The 18,249-nt window shown below is 41.6% G+C and overlaps 3 protein-coding genes across 3 annotated transcripts in view; all 3 read left to right on the top strand.

The window, feature by feature from the left end:
• Nucleotides 1–2,443: 2,443 nt before the first annotated feature.
• Nucleotides 2,444–10,599, top strand: LOC118424957 (polycystic kidney disease protein 1-like 2). The gene is made up of 18 exons (XM_035833765.1): nt 2,444–2,470; nt 2,742–2,954; nt 3,325–3,595; nt 4,201–4,331; nt 4,937–5,155; nt 5,526–5,633; nt 5,916–6,094; nt 6,419–6,484; nt 6,846–6,953; nt 7,470–7,648; nt 8,022–8,186; nt 8,410–8,597; nt 8,773–8,847; nt 8,990–9,088; nt 9,215–9,448; nt 10,021–10,189; nt 10,323–10,420; nt 10,504–10,599. The coding sequence occupies exons 1-18, from the start codon at nt 2,444–2,446 to the stop codon at nt 10,597–10,599; spliced, it is 2,625 nt and encodes an 874-aa protein (XP_035689658.1).
• A 1,146-nt stretch (nt 10,600–11,745) lies between these two features.
• LOC118424502 (polycystic kidney disease 2-like 1 protein) lies at nt 11,746–13,594 on the top strand. Its single transcript, XM_035833081.1, has 2 exons — nt 11,746–12,078; nt 12,493–13,594. The coding sequence occupies exons 1-2, from the start codon at nt 11,808–11,810 to the stop codon at nt 13,278–13,280; spliced, it is 1,059 nt and encodes a 352-aa protein (XP_035688974.1). The 5' UTR covers nt 11,746–11,807; the 3' UTR covers nt 13,281–13,594.
• Nucleotides 13,595–15,168: 1,574 nt separating this feature from the next.
• The window catches only part of LOC118424958, a 49,519-nt gene continuing 46,438 nt past the window's right edge, over nt 15,169–18,249 (top strand). Inside the window, exons 1-2 of the mRNA XM_035833766.1 lie at nt 15,169–15,211; nt 16,163–16,345. Of these exons, the coding sequence (XP_035689659.1) occupies nt 15,169–15,211; nt 16,163–16,345 (226 nt within the window). The remainder of the gene's footprint in view (nt 15,212–16,162; nt 16,346–18,249) is intronic.

The raw sequence follows: 18,249 nt of genomic DNA on the forward strand, positions 1-18,249 counted from the left end.
ATTTGTCAGTATGCATATGTTTGCATGTATTTGGATGAGCCTTTCAAAAAAGAGTAGTAGGGGCATGCCCCGGAGTGAGATGGATGATAAATTACTTAATTGTTTGCTAAGTTGTTCTCTACCTTTGCTCTCTAGTAGACGACTCTTCAAAGACTGTAGAGGCAGAATACAGTGGGCGATGATGAGACGTATCTTTCACTTGTCAATTTTACGTACATGTATGTTTATTCTGTAGATGCTTTGGTCACGTGTGTCCTGTAGTTTTTACCCAGTTATTATGCTGGAGAGAAGCAGCAATATACATGCTAATTGTAAATCTGAACAAACCCATTGCCAAGAAGCGCTGATATCACAGTTGATTATCAAACGTATCTTACTTTTTTGAGTTACATTCAAGACGTTGGTCCTGTTGATTAATGCTTTCATTTAGGTCCTCACCTCATCTGTTCTGAAGTGGACATTTGAGAGACTCAGGCAGATATCGGGAAACAGCACCATACTTCCTGTTAGGGCCGTGAACAGGGCTGCTGGGTCTTTGTTTTCAGGTCAGTTAGATGGGACGGATAGTGAGTGTTTGACGGATAGTGAGTGAGTGAGGAGAGCCTTACATCCATTCACAAATCTATTAACTCATTCATTCACTCACTCACTAGCTCAATCAAGCCCACTCCCTCCCTCCCTCTCTCAATGACTCAACCACTCACTCTCGATCGCTCATTCAACGTTTTCTATGGCTGAATAAATAGCTAAAAGAATCAATCACGGTGATACTTAATTCTTTTCTAGAATTTGTCATATTTCAATAGTGACATGCATGTTATCTTATTTCTCGTTCCGTTGTTTGTGTGCTGTTGCCACTGTACAAATAACACTGATGCACACCTCGGCCTTTGTTCACAGCGGTGGTCAATATTTTCATGACTTCCCAGACCAAGTCTTTATCGGAACGAGAGGCAGGAAGCACGTACTCTGACGTCTTAGAAGCGGTACTTCCCTCACAACCTTGTATCTTGTCATAAGCCATGTACTTCAAAATGAGCCGCACGCCAAGAATATATTGGCCATTACTACAGACTTCATTAAAGAGTAGGATTTCATCTAAGAATACACTGATCCACTGTAGTGTTAGTTCCGTTAGCTATTTTTCATTGGTCTATCTTAGATACAAAGAGTACTCCCTCTAGCCACATTGGGCCGAATTTCAAATGAAACAATGCAAATTAAATGAATGATGGAAATGGTAAATATGGATTTATGTGGATATATATTCATATGATACTTTGTTAAATATCATTATTGTCAAATCCTCAATGCATCACTTTCCATCTGAACGGCCATCTAATCAGTGATGAGTTTTGCATGATCCGTCAATAGTTTGTTCTATTAGTTGGTCAATCAAATGGTTCAGAATGTTTTTCTTAGATACACAACCATATTTTTTCTCAGTCAACATTTTGGCAGCTGTTCTGCTGTATTCATCAGCGAAGTGAAATTTTCATGAATTGTCCATCCCGTATTGTGAACTGTACGACAAGATAAAGGCATTCACAATACAAGGCGAAAAATTTACTTTGGTCTTAAGTAATGAAGGCAGCAGAGCAGCTGCGAAAACATCGGTAGAGAAAAAATCAAGCGATATAAAAGTACAAGTATATCGATATTTTTCCTGATCTTTCAGAGTAAGCTTGCCACGACAGTCGGGTTTGAAGCTCTTGATGTGCTCGATGACATCATGCTGAACGCCTTGATGCCGGAGTTCACGGATCCTGAGGATGACGAGATGTTTGCAGATTTTTACACATCACAGGTAGAGAACTTATACAATTAACGTTACGATTAAATGTTCCCTAAGATTACACCTCCTGCAATATTATGGCAATGTTACTAACTAACAAACATCACAGGTAGAGAAATTAAAAAGCTACAATCAAATGTACTTTAAGATCATTCCTCCCGCAATCATATGGTAATACAACTAGCTACCAAACATGTAATGTATGTTGTATGTGTCTTGAACGTCTGCTGTTGCTTGTTACATAATTGCTCATAGTAGATCTGTGTATACTTTTATAAGGACCAATGCATTTGAAAATAGCCTTGCAGATTAAAGTGACATGCAGATGATTTTGTGCTAGTCCTGATCCAAAATATTTGAAATCATCTTCTTTCAGTTGCATATAAGGATTCAACGGCAGAATCTAAGCATCCCAACAGAAAAGGTTTACCAGGTCGGAGAAGCAAGTGACTGCCTCATACGTGTGGAATCCTTACCCCCACTTATCGGAGATCAGTGCCCTCCAGGAGATACTGTTGGAGTACAGGTAAGTATGCTGCCACAGGTTCAGCGTACTGAAATAGTCTTAGTAGTGCCAGGGTTTGACTACTGTCCTCTGTCTTTGAAGACAATGGTAGGCAGACAGGGTGGGTTAGGCGACAGGTAAGTATGCTTAATCTGAGTTTGCAAAACACAGTAAGAACTTCACATTCTTTTGTAAAGCCAGATTTGACTGTGTTTTTTTAATGTCAAGTGCCTTCAACGAATCAGAGGTGTATTTTCCATATTTGTACTTATATGCATACAGCATTCTAAGGCACAATCTTGCTTTAATTATCTGTAACCTTTGTGGCTATTCCTCTTTCATTTTTCAATCGACGATATATTCGGAATATGATTTACTATTGATTTATTTCTTGATTAATTGATTAATTGGTTTAGTTATTATAAATTCCTTTCATCGCAGTTCTACGAGTCCAATTTCAACCCATTCGAGTACTCCAACAATTCCAATGTGATCCAAGCCGACATCCCTGGACTCAGCGTGAAATGCGCAAACCGAACACTTCCTGTTTCCAACCTGGGAGAACCCATCGACATCCTGACGCGCAGAGAGAACAAAAGTCTGGACGACGTCGTGTACATCTTCAACAGTGCAGCTCCACTTGGGGAGTTATCGGTATGCTGATCAAACTTTCTTTAAATGATTCTAATTATAGTCTGAACAAAATCAGGATTATTGCCTTCAAGAAAGCAGAGGCATTGCAATTATTTGGTGTGTTTGTTTGTTTGTTTGTTTGTTTGTTTGTTTGTTAGGGCGCGGTGTTGGGAGGCGGAGCCCAACCCTCTCTTTCCACTGCCCTTTCCCTCCCCAACCGAAGTAAGGTACCCATTTTAAAACCTGCATGAAGTGATGAAAGTGCCTTTCCCAAGGGTACCAAATCAGTAGCATGCAGGATGTGAACCCAGGGCCTCAAATACTGTAGCTTATAGCTTGTTTGTTGCTATTTGCACAGATTTTTTTTTCTTTTTTGTTTTTCTGATTACAGACATTTCCATTCTTCGCCAAGAAGAACATGTCGTCTTTTGGAATCGTGGTAGAGTTCAACAATGTCCTCTACCCACAACCTGTCACAATGTACCTGAGCAAGCACGTGCCGCCCACGACAGACAACTACAACTGGACAACAACGCTGCCTGTTCCCGATGAGCAACTCTTCTCAATAAAGTGGATAAACAACACTTTCCTAACTGCCGACCCCTACATGTGGCATCTACCAGGGAGTGCTGACGTTGTGAACATGACCAAGTATTACGTCGGTATGTCACTATGTGTCACAGTAGAGCTTGGGAACCAGGAGAATCTCGGATTGCCCTAGGACAGATTGGAATTACAACCTGTCCTAGGAAAGATCGAAAAATCCGAGCAATCTCGTGGAATTTCAGTCGGTCTTTGGACAATCCCAAATTCTTTAAGGAATTTTAACCTCACATGGGAAAAATTGGAATCCTACGTTAATTTTGTTGAAATCCCAATCTCTCCAAGGAGAATCGGAGACTCCCCTGGATTCCATTCTCTACTATGACAGATACATGTGTCTTTATAAGGTGGTTCATGATTAGGATTCAAGTGCTCACTGCAGTGAAATGCAATGTGGGTATTATGTGAAAGATGTAGGCCACTTAGACACAATCAAAGCACGTCTGGGTATTGTTATTCAGATCGAGACAATGGGCATGCAAGAAAAGAATGCCGTCACCTTTGACATATCAACCACGATGAATTTCGCTCCGCGTGCGTACTTAGAGCAACTCAATGTAAGATTTTTTTCATTAATGATGTTACATAAAACTAGTACTTGGTCTCCCAAGTAGATCACATTCGACGAAGCCCAAATGTTTATCATGTTTGTGTTCCATCTCAGGAGTGCAGTTTGGCTCTGAGCTGGATGTAGGAAGTGAAGACGTTGTCGACTTTAATCTGACCGTGTTTGAGACGTCCTGTGTTTATTTCGCTGAGGAACCCATTCACCTATGGCAAAGCGACGGCTGCAGTGTAGGTCTTTTCCCCTAGCTAGCACGATATGATGCTTGCTAGCAATTGAATCAATGTCATCAATGAGATAATGCTATGAAGCTCTATGTAAATAGGTTTATTGAGAGACATCGGTATGGTGGTTCAATAAAACAATATTGCAGCCAACTAATGCATTTGTAAGACTGACTGAAGTACGTGATTTTAGGCAATACAAATACAAAACGACATCGATAGAGAAAATACAATCAACAATTAAGGACGATACATATGTATGCAACAGATGAATTTCAAAGGGTATTGAAAGTAATGGGGCTTTTTCTATGCCTACTGTCTATGCTAAGCTAGCACCTTGGTGCAGTACCAAGGACTACATATGACACACCAAATACACCAATAGCTACATCACATATATACATCAGTGACTCACAGCCGCAAAGTCATTGAGGTCATAGCTACATAGTGTGAGGAGGGAGCGATAATGCTTGTAATATATATAACATTTGCAGCTGGGCCCTGGAAGATAACGCCATTAAGGTCTTCAGGACATGATAATAAGCTCAATATTGAAGGCGGCTGCATTTATCTACATGTCGGCACTTCATATTCATGCTATTAACTCCTAGGCTGGAGCGATGTCCAATATGACCCACATGCACTGTCGATGCGACCATCTGACCAAGTTCTCAGGCTTCGTGGCGCCGAACATACTCGACATCCAGGAGGCCCTGTCCGCGAACGTCCTGGAGAACCCAGCCGGACTCGTCCTGGTGCTGGCAGTGTTCGGGTCATATCTGTTCCTCCTCCTGTTTTCGAGGAAGGAAGATAGGAAAGATCTAACCAAGGTAATGAGCGAAAAGCAAAGATTGTTTTCATCGTCCGTAGTGTTTGCTAACTTTGGATTCTCAATGCATCAAGTACGTATTGATAATAGGTTATAGACCAAGCATCGTACAAAAGTTTACTTGTCACTGCACTTTCATCTCTGACTATGTTGTCAGTTAACTGTGCCTTTGCCTCTACGGTGTTCTTCTAAGACATTTCTGTTAAAGAGAAACATACAAGTTAAATAACACGTAACTTCACAGTGTCAAACACGAACCAAAATACACAGTACCTGAACATTGCAAACGCAATGTTATTTATTCCTTCTACCATCATTTGTAACCGTATGACATAGCTATGATGACTTACAAAAGTTTAATTACCAAACAGGTTGGAGTTTGGATCCTGCCTGGCCATAGACTGAACCCCCGCAGAGACTGTCAGTATTTGATCACAGTCTACACGGGCTTCAAGGGCAATGCTGGGACAACTGCAGAGGTAGGTGTTTCTTAGTAGAAATTCTAATAGACAAGATATTTTGTATGTTTTACACAGTGCTATATGATAATGCTATATGATAATGAATGGTGGGTCAACGGTGGGAGCCGCCAGATTCGTGCCAAGCAGGGCGTTCCACTGGCGAATTGCACGGGGGAAATGCATACTTGTAAAAGTCTGTCCTGGTGTTTATTTTATGGGATTTGAGGTGGTGACTCTTTAGGCTGCGCCCCTGTGCTGGTTTGAGCAGACGCTCCGTGTTTATGTTGATGCATATTGCAGATTTCCATCGTCCTGCACGGCTTTAAGAAAAGTAGCCCCACCATCACGTTCAGAGACCCGAAGAGGATGCTGTTCGAAAAGGGCAGTGTGGATTCTTTCCTAGTCTCCACGGAACAGCCGTTAGGGGGGCTGACTCACATGCAAGTCTGGCATAACAACGCCGGGTACAGCCCAGCATGGTAAGTGACAGTCAACCGTGTTCTGAACACCCTGCAGTTGTAGTCAGTCTTTCTAAAAATCAATCCGATGTAACCTGTTCAAGTATACGGATAAATCATTGCAATCAAGTTATGATACTTGTTCCATTTCTCTGTTCCTTTATGTGTTTGTCTGATAATATCAAGGACAATGTAATGCCTTTAATGTTTTACAGCGATTATACCAAGGACATTATAATGATGTTTCAAATCTGAATGTCTATGACTTTTATAAATTGTTCGAAGGTGATGAAGATCAAAGACAATGTTTCAATTGGTGAATGATTGTATTATTCGCAACAACAGGTTCCTTAACCAAGTGATTGTCGTCAACAGAGGAAACAACGAAACAACCTACTTCCTGGCAAACAGGTATCAAAGTTACCTGGACTTCCTCGATATTGAATTTCCTGAACCACATAATCTTACCCTGAGAAAATGAAAGGGATACCTGGTTACAAATCACATGTGCTGTACATAATTTGCGTTGTTGGTAAATTTACATAATGAGAAATTCAAACTTTTTCCAATACATTTTGCTCACCGGAACCTTCTACTGAATCTCTCCGTATTCTTCAGCTATCTGATCGAACGCTCCAGACACGTCATTTTTTGTGTGGCGTCCGCACTGGGTCAAAGGCCGACTGAATAATTTGCCTTATTGAATCTTATTTACTCAGAAGGATGGTATCTTCGTTTTTTTGTCTTATCGATGAATGTGTTTACATTGCAGATGGCTTGCTTTAGACGAAGATGACGGCGAGATTCACCGCATCATTCCCATGGCGACACTGGAGGACTTGACAAAGTTTAGAAACGTTTTTCTTGCAAAAAGCTCTAGGTAACCATCACTGCATCTCCTGTAAAAATCACGTTGCTGTATCTTTTTGAGAAGACGTGATACTGGATCCTCAAATTACTGTAAGAATATTAACGTATATGACGGCTAGATATCCAGTTAAACGATATTTAATGACAAATCAATATCTGAATAAGCCGGGGATTTAACTTCTTATAGGACGTTTCGACTGACTTCAATAATTCTTCTTCAGCGTCACTAGAATGAACTTGACAGAACAGTCAATGCAAGTACGTATAACGTGTAGCTAGAAACACAGGCTTAGCATGTAATTTCCATATTTAGTCCAGTGTAGATATTGATTTGTCTCTAAATATTGTTTCACTGAATGTCTAACGTTCATTTAAGTTTAGACATTAATATTCATGCTATTATATGAATGAGTTTATTGGTCAACAATCGCACAGGGTACAATGTATGGCAACCAATAACAACTAACAACTATGCTTAATCTTTTGTGGGATTCAAAAACGATTGACACTAATCAATGCCAATCAGGGACATGAACGATGGTCACCTGTGGTTCTCCGTTGCCGGCCGCCCTGCCCGGAGCCCGTTCACTCGTGTCCAGCGCCTGTCCTGCTGCCTGACGCTGCTCTACAGCACCATGCTCACCAACATCATGTTCTTCGGCCGCGGGGACGACTTCGACCCTCCCGAGCCGCTCAGTTTCGCTGGTTTGGAGATCAAACCTCCGATTTCTCTACCTCAGGTATGACAATTACGCGCAATTAGCAAAATCGTATTTACATTGAAATGTCCATTTCCTTTTGATGATATAATAGCTATCAAATGATTTACACAACACGTTTTTTCTCTCTTTTTTTCAGCTAATGATCGGCATACAGAGTGCAGCTATAGTCCTTCCAGTCAACCTTCTCATCGTCTTCTTTTTTCGCAACTCGGCGAACAGACCACAAACAAACACCAGCAGGAAGAATCTAGATTCCCAACAAACTAACAGTACCATTGAATGCTCGAGGAACACACCGAAGAGCAACGAAGCTCTCTCGTTCAATGTTCTAAACACACCATACGGTTATTGTCCAGCCGATAGACCATCCGTCGGTTTGAGGATCAAGAAAAACAATGACATTGCCGCGAGTAATGTTCAACCGACAGTGAAGGTCGACAATGATAGAACCGTTAAAGGCAACGAAGAGAGGTCTGTGCCAGAGAAGAAGTTTACACTTCCCTGGTGGGTTGTGTATTTAGGTGAGTACAGACTGTTTTACGCCGCATTATGGAACGGTTAAAATTGGGAGGAGAAAGACGAAAGTTCTCTTCAAATTGTCGACCCATGAAACTAGAATTATCAACAATTTTAGACTATTTCACCCAGCAATCATCCTAGGCTATCCTTATGGTCATTGTATTGAACTGATTGTCTATCTAAACCTAAAGTTTTAAATGAAATATTTGAAATGAAATATTGCAGGTTGGCTGCTTGTGTGGTCGACTGGATTTGTGGCTGCCTTCTTCACAGTTCTGTACACGCTGAGCTTCGGCAGGGCGAAGGCAGAAGCCTGGGTTTTCACCTTCGTGACGTCTTTTTTCACCGACCTTTTCCTGGTGCAACCCTTCAAGCTGATGTTGTTTGCCATGATGTTTGCCTTGTTGACGAGGGTAAGCTCACCTTACTGTGGTTTTAAAGAGTCCCTTTACCTTCAAATCAAAAATTCCTGCAAACTCAGACGTTGCAATAGGTTGATATCTTTAAGATGACTGCAAGGACGTCAGTAACATTAGGTAGAAATGGCAACAATCAACATTGGCTACTTTTGTATGTGTTATGACGTAGAAACCTTTCGAAGACGAAGATCCACGACCTGCGCCATTGGAAGAGGACGAGGAATATTTAAAACCCGAAATTCAGGTAATCTAACATGCTATCAACAAAGAACACGCATGGATCTGCTGTTTTTGTGCAGTTTCAATAACTGAGAGAGAGACAGAGAAGTTGAAGAGAGAGAGAATCCATGCTCCACTTTACGAAGCTGAGTTCCTCTTCCCAACAGTTTGACGAAGTTCAGTCGAGTCGTCGGTTTGGCAGTGCAACTGGCTGGATGCGCTACATGGGGATGGGCCGAGCACCAAAGTATGCTCCCGATTCTAAAGTAAGCCGCCCCCTCCCAATACTGTATGAGTTGTTTAATTTGTACCTTGCTTTAGTCGTATATTTCTTCTTGCACAGCGTATCTTGTCTGTTTCACATTGACTCTACAAATTGTTTTAAATATCAGCCTCCAGATGAAGAGCGGACCACATCACCACCAGATGAGTCGGAACTAGCCGAAGCAAGAGCCAGGAGCGCAGAGAAACGCAAACGCCGTGCGGCTGTGCTGGAGGTGCTCGTGTTCGGCCTGTTCGTGACCGTGATCATGCTCACGGCGTACCAAGAACGGAGCCCGCTGGCCTTCTACATGACACAGAACGTCAAGGAACACGTGTTTGGAAGCGCGGAAGAGCTTCCAGATGTAAGTCAAACATCAAGAAAATTACATATTGTTGGTGAGTTCCAGGTGTCAGTATTTTCGGTTTATTTGTTTAGCTTGCTGTATGTAAGTTTCTTCCAGCTGGACCGAGTCCAAATTGGTGGGATGTGAGGCGAAAATCGTGTAACAGGAGACTTGTAGAATGGGTAGACTGATTTGGCCCATTTTGTTTGTTTAGGTGTGTGTTCAGGTTCGAAGCTGTTACCAAAGGTTTGGCCTGGTCAAAAGTCCCACAGGAAAGCAGGAAAACATGATTAACTAGAAAATTCAAATGCAGAATAATGAGCAACACAAGAAATTCAAAAGACCATGTTTGGAGTCAGGTGAATTTTGTTGTCAAATTTGAGCTTTGTTCCAACGCAAAAAAAAACACGAGTTTTCAGTCGTTTTCGCTGACCATCATCAGATGTCTCATTCACTGGCTGGGAAAGCCTTGAATCTGATGAAGGCCGGCGAAATCAACGAAAAATTTATGGTGTCGCTTTTGCGTTGGAACAAAGGTCAAATTGTACAAGTCTGGATTCTACCAACACAGATATAATTTTCCCTTCCAGATCAAGGACATCCCTTCATTCTGGGAATGGGTAACAGACAGTCTGATTCCAGCCACACACTCACAAGACTGGTACAACGGGAAAGCCTACCCCAGTGATATGGTACTTCCGGACATGCTAACTCATCAACTCGGCACGGCACAACTTAGACAGGTCCGTCTGGTACCAGGTAAGGAAGAGTTTGTCTTATAACTTTATGATCATTGCAGGCATCTACAATATAATACAGGGCTACTGTTTTCTCCGTAGAGAGTAAAAGAAAATACTTCCCAAACCTAACGTAGTGTTCATCTTAACTTCAGGTCAACTCTGCGTGACTCCTGAACAGATGCCATCCTTTGCACCACGATGTACCATCGCTTTCGCCAATCTAAAGGCGGACACCGAAGACTACATGCAGGTAAGTCTGAATTTCCATATACGTTTACAGAGACAAGGACGTCAGATACTATATCTTTTACCCTTGTGTTTTCCATCTCAGAGACGAGAAGAACTGTGCAGAACGTATGCTTGCTCCCTCTGGAGATCCCCGATCTACAGAAACTGGCTCCCACCATGCCGTGGGGAGATCTCAGGTAGAGAGACTCGGTCTAGTAACAGGCTCCAGACTCTGAAAGCGAATACTACTCGTTTCAAGAGAAGCCCGATTAACTATATGGTTTCCTTGCTAAACGATGGCTCTGTGTGAATAGTTTTTTAATTGCTTAATGGTGTTATTCAGTAAAATTCTTGTTTTAATGATAACATGCTGTAAATATTTTTAACAGATTTTATTTAAATTGTAATGTGAACGTGCCTATCAATTCAGCCTTAGGGCTGCTATCTGGGTCATGTATATATTGAATTGTTGTTTGAATAAACCAGTCATCATTTGTCCCCAACTTTAAAGACAATAGCTGTCATTTTTCTGGACCCGTTTGCTTCTCAAACCCATTCTCAAACCCATGCTCAGGTGCGATAATCCATACCAGGCAACGCCCTTTGCCTCTGTGTGAACGGGGGAATGTGTTCGAGTTTGTTTGGGTTGGTGTCTGTCCGCAGTTATTTGAATTCAGTGTCAATAGGGAGGTAGGGAATTAGTTGGACGATGGGGTCACCTGAAAGTCAAACCGGTAGTGACAGGATGTAGAGTTCAGGGGTGATGGAATTTGTCATTAATCAAACATGACAGTCCTAGCCATTGGGTCATTATAAATTTAGAAAAGGCTACAACAATAGGAGGAAGTAGTAATGTTTATGGACTTTCTATCCGTCAGTACTTTCGTAACTATGTTATCTTCTTTGTTTGGTAGTTTTTAAACAAAATTTTAAGTCAGATTAGTAATAGAATATCTGAAGCAATCTATATGTTTGACCACAGGGATGGATTCCGTACAATAACACCGCCAACTCTACTGACACACCACCACCTCTTACCGAACAAGAAACGCCGTGGAACTTTACATTTGCGTCTCTGACTGACAGTAAGTTAATGTCTTTTTATTCCTTTTTGAACACTGGCTATTGATGTATCGGGGTTGATGCACTGACCTTATGACACTAAATCTATCAGCAGAAAATAAAGATTTAATCAGTGTATATTTATCAAGGACATCAATGTGTCTAGTAAAGATATGGGCTTGTTTGTACTAGCCTTTACAGTGAACATAAATTATCAGCTTGAGAAACATGTACACACGCCAAACACGTTTTGACATTTCGTTTGATTTCCTTTACCAGGCTTTCCGTTCTTCGGAATACATGGCACATACCGTGGTGGCGGTTACACAACAGCACTTGGGAGGAATATGACATCGAGTGCAGCTTTGTCAGCATACCTGGAGCAGCACAACTGGCTGGACGAGCGAACCCGTGCCGTCTTCGTAGAGCTGATCCTCTACAACCCACACGCCAACCTGTTCTCCGTGGTGTCGATAGTGGTGGAGTTCACTCAGCTCGGAGCTGCCTTTACCAGTGGAGAGGTTGTGTCGCTGAGGCTCATCCAACACGATGCCGTCCTCCTGCTGGCACTGCGGGCTTTGCTGGCGGCATTTCTGCTTTTCTTCGTCGTCAAAGAAGGTAAGACAAAATATTAAGTTCTATTATTGTTTTTTTAGAAAAGCGCATTGTTTTCATTCCGATGACTTTTAGGATTCAAATGTGGACATTCTACTGCAGTAGCAAGGAAAGTCAGCAGGGGTTCAAAAATCTAGAAGTTTCTTTGACAGGTCATGAAGTAATACACATCGTAACACTCCATCCATAGGTTGATGAAGATTAGACATAAGATACGCCAAGAAGCAGTTACTCAAGAAACTGGATATTAACGTTGCTCGAGTGGATGATTTTTTGCCATCCGTAGCTTGCAAACCACAAAATCACCTCGACTCAAACGCGCTGCCAAAAGCATCTTAGGAAATGTAAAAATATTTCCAACACGCCTGACACCATTAGCATAAATCAACTGATGTTTTGTATTTTGTGTCGTTAAAGCCAAGAGCTTCTACGGTCAGCCACTTGAGTACCTATGTGAGTTTTGGAGCTGGTTGGAACTCTCGGTCATCGTCTTTGGTTTTGGCAGCCTTGGAGTCTACTTCAACGCACAGGGCATCATCGACAAAACCGCTGAACAGCGTAGTTCTGGGATCACCGTATTTGAGATCTACAAAAGCGCAGTGAACTGGTTTCAAATTTACACGTACCTGTTAGCAATTTTCATTTGTTTTGCTACACTTAAGTTCATTCGGCTCTTACGGTTCAACTCACACGTTTATGCTCTAAGCATGACGATCAAAAAGTCATTTAATCCAGTTATGAAGTTCTTCGTCATAGCTGGCATCATTCTCATGGCCTTTACACAGATGGGGAATCTTCTGTTCGGCATCAAACTCCAGGATTACAAGAACATCCTGACCAGTCTGACCAGCCTGTGTACCATGATGTTAGGTAGTTTTGATTTCGATGCTCTCGTCGATGGCCATTACATTCTCGGCCCTGCGATGTTCTTCTCCTACCAGGTCTTGATGCAGTTCATATTACTGAGCATGTTCATGACCATTATTATGGATGTGTACGCCGAGGAAAGTCAGGATCCGAACACGGATGACTTACAGATGGTCGCATTTGTAAAGGATTCAACCTCCGAGACAGTAGACAAAGCAAAGCATACTCTTTCGGGGGTCAGAAAACGAAAGCCGAAGAAAACAGAAGCGCCTGATCCTAAGAATCTGAACAAATTTGCAGTTTTCCTTAACGAACTTGACGACCCAAATAGAATTTAGCCCGTTCCGACAATTGTCATGTATTTTATCGTTACGTCAGTTGATCTGTAGGTTTTGTTTTGCATTTCACCAAAGTTTTAATATATATCGAAACTAATCTATAATTTTGATACAAGTAAAAGGTGGCGAACACCATTTATATGAGTAACCATATACATTAGTAGATGTTAATACTTTGAACCGGGTGAATATATATGTGTTATATTTTTGACTTTGACTAATGTTTGTGATTTTAGTGTTGAGAATACGTCAAAACTAGTCTTTAGCTTTCTTTGTACATTTCATGTAAGTTTTGATATATTTTGCAACATTGATCGATGATGTATTTTGATCGAACTAAAATATGTAGGATACCATTACAACTTGTAGTTGTTAGTAACTTGTTACCACGTTATGTTATACATGTATAGCCAACATAATAATTATCTACCTTTATCTAAGAATATGTTTGTTGAAATATATTTGTTTGTATTGACAAACACTAATCCTCTATTAGTCATTTTGTGTCGAGAGTGTGCCTGTTGGACTTGACTGTTACTTTAGAAAAGTTTGTCTCAGAACAAATGGACTGTATTTGGTCAAATAGATTAAATGCCAGAGGAATTAGCGAGGAGGTAGAGGCTACCGTCCTCACAACGCTGGTGAATGTGCGCATTGTTCACCAGAGTGACTAATTTGCAATCGCAAAGCAATTAACAAAGTGGCATCTTATACACGTACCATACGCCACACCTAGGCACACAATGAATCTTTTATTATAGTACAATTGATAACGCCTTGTTCCAATCGTCTCCAATGTACTCGATGACGCACTTGATTTATTGACGCACAACTGGAAATAATTTGCAATCACAATTTAATATCTGCAGTCAATATAATTGAGTAAAGGCCTTGTCACATTTGACAAAAAATACTGTATTTGTAGCTGTATTTGTAGCTCGCTACGCTCGGTTGTTCATTCGGTGGTTATGGAAACCGACCATGAATTGTGGCACCGTATACACCTTAGGGCAGGTCATTAACCCTTAAATGATTCATTGGCCGTGCATGTTCTCCATAGTGCTTAGTTACATTATACTTGCAACATCAACGTACTTTAAGGTGCAGTCCTACTAGATTGCTCATTTTCGCTAAAAGTGCCGTACAAGTCCGCTAAGTACACACATGAAAGACTTGGCCGCATCGGATCAGTCTCTTCGGACATTAACGATTAATAATTGAGGCAAGTCTCCCGAACACTTAACACGATTTTCGCGATGCCATTAGTAAGAACATTTGTTGCTATGATACCAGATACCGCACGTACAACAGAAGAATAGCGTTTCTCGTGGGAGCTATGATCATGATGGTCACTTACTGAGTCTCTTTGTCCATATTGTCATATCGTACGTAAGACTTCAAGCAATCCGTACACGTCTTGAGGTATAGAGCTCAGTGACAGTGTTTGAAGACAGACTTTTAAGATCGTCTCGGTAGAAGTCCACATCAAGGAGTTTCGGCCATTGCTCATGAGGTAGGTGGCATTATGTTCTCTAGAATAACGTTAGCCACTTTTTTCTAAGATGTTCTACGCTGTATGATCAATTGTTCTATTAAGTATTTTTACGTAATGTGGTGTTATCTGATATAAAGAGATGTGATTTTCAAGATATTTGAGTAGTTTAACTTCACATCATTTTTACTATTACTGTACATAGGTAAAAAGGATATGTCTCTCCTGCATTTCATTAATAAAGGAAGAAAAAACTCTCTCTCTTAAGTTATATACTTAAATTTCAATGCTATTTGCTGTGCTATAGGTATGGTGGTCTTGTCTATTGACTTTTGCAGCAGCTGAAGAATACTCATCGATACGAAAGAAACTTCAGGAAGAGCCTGATTATCCAACATGAAGCTCAGGGGGCTGGTGCTCCTGTGCATTACTGCTGTTGGTAAGTTAATGTGTATTCTAAAGATTCCCCAACTAAAGTGAACCGTGATGATTTCCCTTCTAGCTGCATGTACACTCTAAGAGTTTCGTTTCCTGTTGTTTTTTTAAGCGTTTTTATAGGCGGGTTAAGATAGAAACCCGAATCTCCACTCCACCCGGCGCCCTGGTGGAGTCGAGGTGCACGACCACATCATGATGTTCAGTTGTGTGATTTGCCCATTACGATAGTCGTTGGTCAGCGGTGGCGCACCGACCTCCGATGCGGCTCTAACTTCTCGGCACCAGACGGCTATTTGTACATCTATAATGACATCATCTGACAACATTGTACTACAAATCGTATACATCTTGTTTCAGGAAGAGGAAAGAGATTTCATTGATAAATGTAACAATAGCATAGCATAATATATTTTGTCAACGAAGTTGTATGAGGGTTCTTCTTTTTTCTCCCCCACTGACTCTGTTGAGATGCTTTACAGAAACGATTCATGTAACTATTGTATTTAGCCCATATGGGCAAAGACGTGCCATTGCGACAGGCGTTGCTCAGCGGTGGAGCACCGATCTGCGCTGTGGCTCTAACTTCTCAACACCACGTGGGCACATGACGGAGTGTGACCCGGGCTATTCTCTTTACGCCTTGTGTAATTTGGTGTCTTTTGTATCATGCTTTTCAAAACTGTTCCCAAAAGCTGCCCCGCCGGGCTCCGGTGTGGAATTGAGACGAGGGCCTTAAAGCGAGGTCGCCCTGGTGCCCCCCGCTTCTAGGCAAACTCCCTTTCCCGGCATTAGAGAACCTTAGCCAACTTTTAAACTAGCGAACTAGCTTACCCCACCCCCATAAATTAAAGCTGGCCTCGCTCGACTCGGTCTGCGAAGGAGGCCATGCAATTTTGGTGGAAATGACGTTACCATGATGATATCTAATCGTGTGAATTACCCATTACGACAGGCGTTGCTCAGCGGTGGCGCACCGACCTCCGTTGCGGCTCTAACTTCTCGGCACCAGACGGGGACATGGCGGAGTGTGACCCGGACCCGGAGGGCGTGTACCCCTTCCCGTGCTGCTCCTGGAACGGCTGGTGCGGCGTCACCGAGAATCACTGCGCATGCTCTAGATGCGTCGACTATCGAGGTAGGCTTCAGTTTTTTAAAGATGATGTTCTTATGTCGATAAATGTTACTCAAGAAACTGGATATGATTTTGTCACTGCTCCTGGAACGGCTGGTGCGGCGTCACCGAGAATCACTGCGCTTGCTCCAGATGCGTCGACTATAGAGGTACGTAACAAGTTTTTTGATAATAAAATTACTATTTCGATAAATGTTAGACATCCAGGTAGCAAGATACGCCAAAAAGAAGTTGGTGCGACGGTGGCTGGTGCGGGTCAACTGAGCAACACAGCACATGCTCCAGATGCGTCGACTATAGAGGTACAACTTTTTTAAAGATAAATAAAAATCTTATTTTCCGTTGATGAAGATTAGACATCCAGGAAATAAGACATGCAAAAAAAAACAGTTACTCAAGCAACTGGATATGATTTTATCACGTCACTGTAAAAATCATGAAAACACGCTGTTATATTTTTCTGCCAAAGGATAGCGAAAGTTTGACATCTTCTAGTAAACGACCCATTAATAAAGATACATTTTCTTGCAAAATTCTTACTTTTACTAAACACATAAGGAAACTTTAAGACAACGACTTGTTGATAGAGTCTATTTTTTAACTTACTGCCCATTTCATAACACTTGGAATGTTAGTGTGGCGTTGGTGGGGCGTACCTGGTAGAGCGTTGGGCCCAATATCTTTATACCAAGAAGTACCGGATTCGATACTCACCATGCCCTACGACGTTATGCCGTTCGAAAATGCACTTTATATGACTTTCCTTTACGGCGGAGTGACGCCCACCGAGCCTCTCCGGCTAATCTGACAAAAGTGTGCCAAAACACCAGGATTTGGTGCGATCATGTAAGCTATGTTCCAACATTTGCTACCAAGAGTCGTATTTTTTTAATGTTAAGACCACGCCCATAATGGCTTATCTGACAAAAGTGTGCCCAAAACACGCACGGATTTGGCGCGCCAATGTGCTACGTGCGAACATTTGCCATTAAGAGCCTTATTTTGTTTCAAAGTGTAAGGACCACGCCCATAATGTACAGACGTCATATTACGTGACCGCAGCAAAATGACTGCCCTAAATACGTCAAAAAGTGTTTATCGTTGCTTATGGCAACTAGATAAAGTTGCTAATTGAATTATATGTCGTAAATGCCTTGTACATTTTACCTAAATAGTGAACATAAAGACCTTTCTCTGTCATATGAATAATAAATGATCAGATCAAAGATTAATATTTCGACATTCTGGTGACAGAGCGTTTAAGAAGATGATGTAATGTATTTACCGCACCCCATTGTGTTGTAGTTTAATTATTAATATATTTTAATGGAGCAGCTACTTTATTCTTAATGTCACATGAAAGTTTCATGCGTTGATGAGCCATAAGTGATGCTACAATGCGAGTCATGGTAAAGCTTGTTATAGGGCCCATTATGGTGGTTTAGATGGCCACAAGTTGCTCTCATGTGAACAACCAAGAACTCTCAAGATACTCTTTTAGTAGAAAATCTCAGTACACGTGACAAAAAGTTAAGTTAAAGTTAAAGTTGCCCGTACATCTAAGCAGATGCGTAGGGGTGGCGCCCATCTCCATTTCTGTAGCCCTTGGGCTGATCCGCTGGTAGTGATGTGTGTTTAACTCCCATACTCTTTCCCAAATGCTGAGTGCTAAGCAGAGAAAGGCTTTAAGCAGCATGTGCCATTTCCAAAGTCTTTGGTATGACTCGGCCGGGATCGAACTCACGACCTACCGAATGCAAGGGGAAACACTCTACCCACTCGACCATTGCACACGTGACAAAAGAGGATTCGAAAAAACTCATGACAAAATACGATAGTTTACCTACATATAATGCCAGAACTTAGAAAGATCAATTGGACTATAGAAAGACAAGATGATAAGATGA

This window comes from Branchiostoma floridae, chromosome 10 (genome assembly GCF_000003815.2).
Source record: "Branchiostoma floridae strain S238N-H82 chromosome 10, Bfl_VNyyK, whole genome shotgun sequence".
Classification (NCBI taxonomy): Eukaryota; Metazoa; Chordata; class Leptocardii; order Amphioxiformes; family Branchiostomatidae; genus Branchiostoma; species Branchiostoma floridae.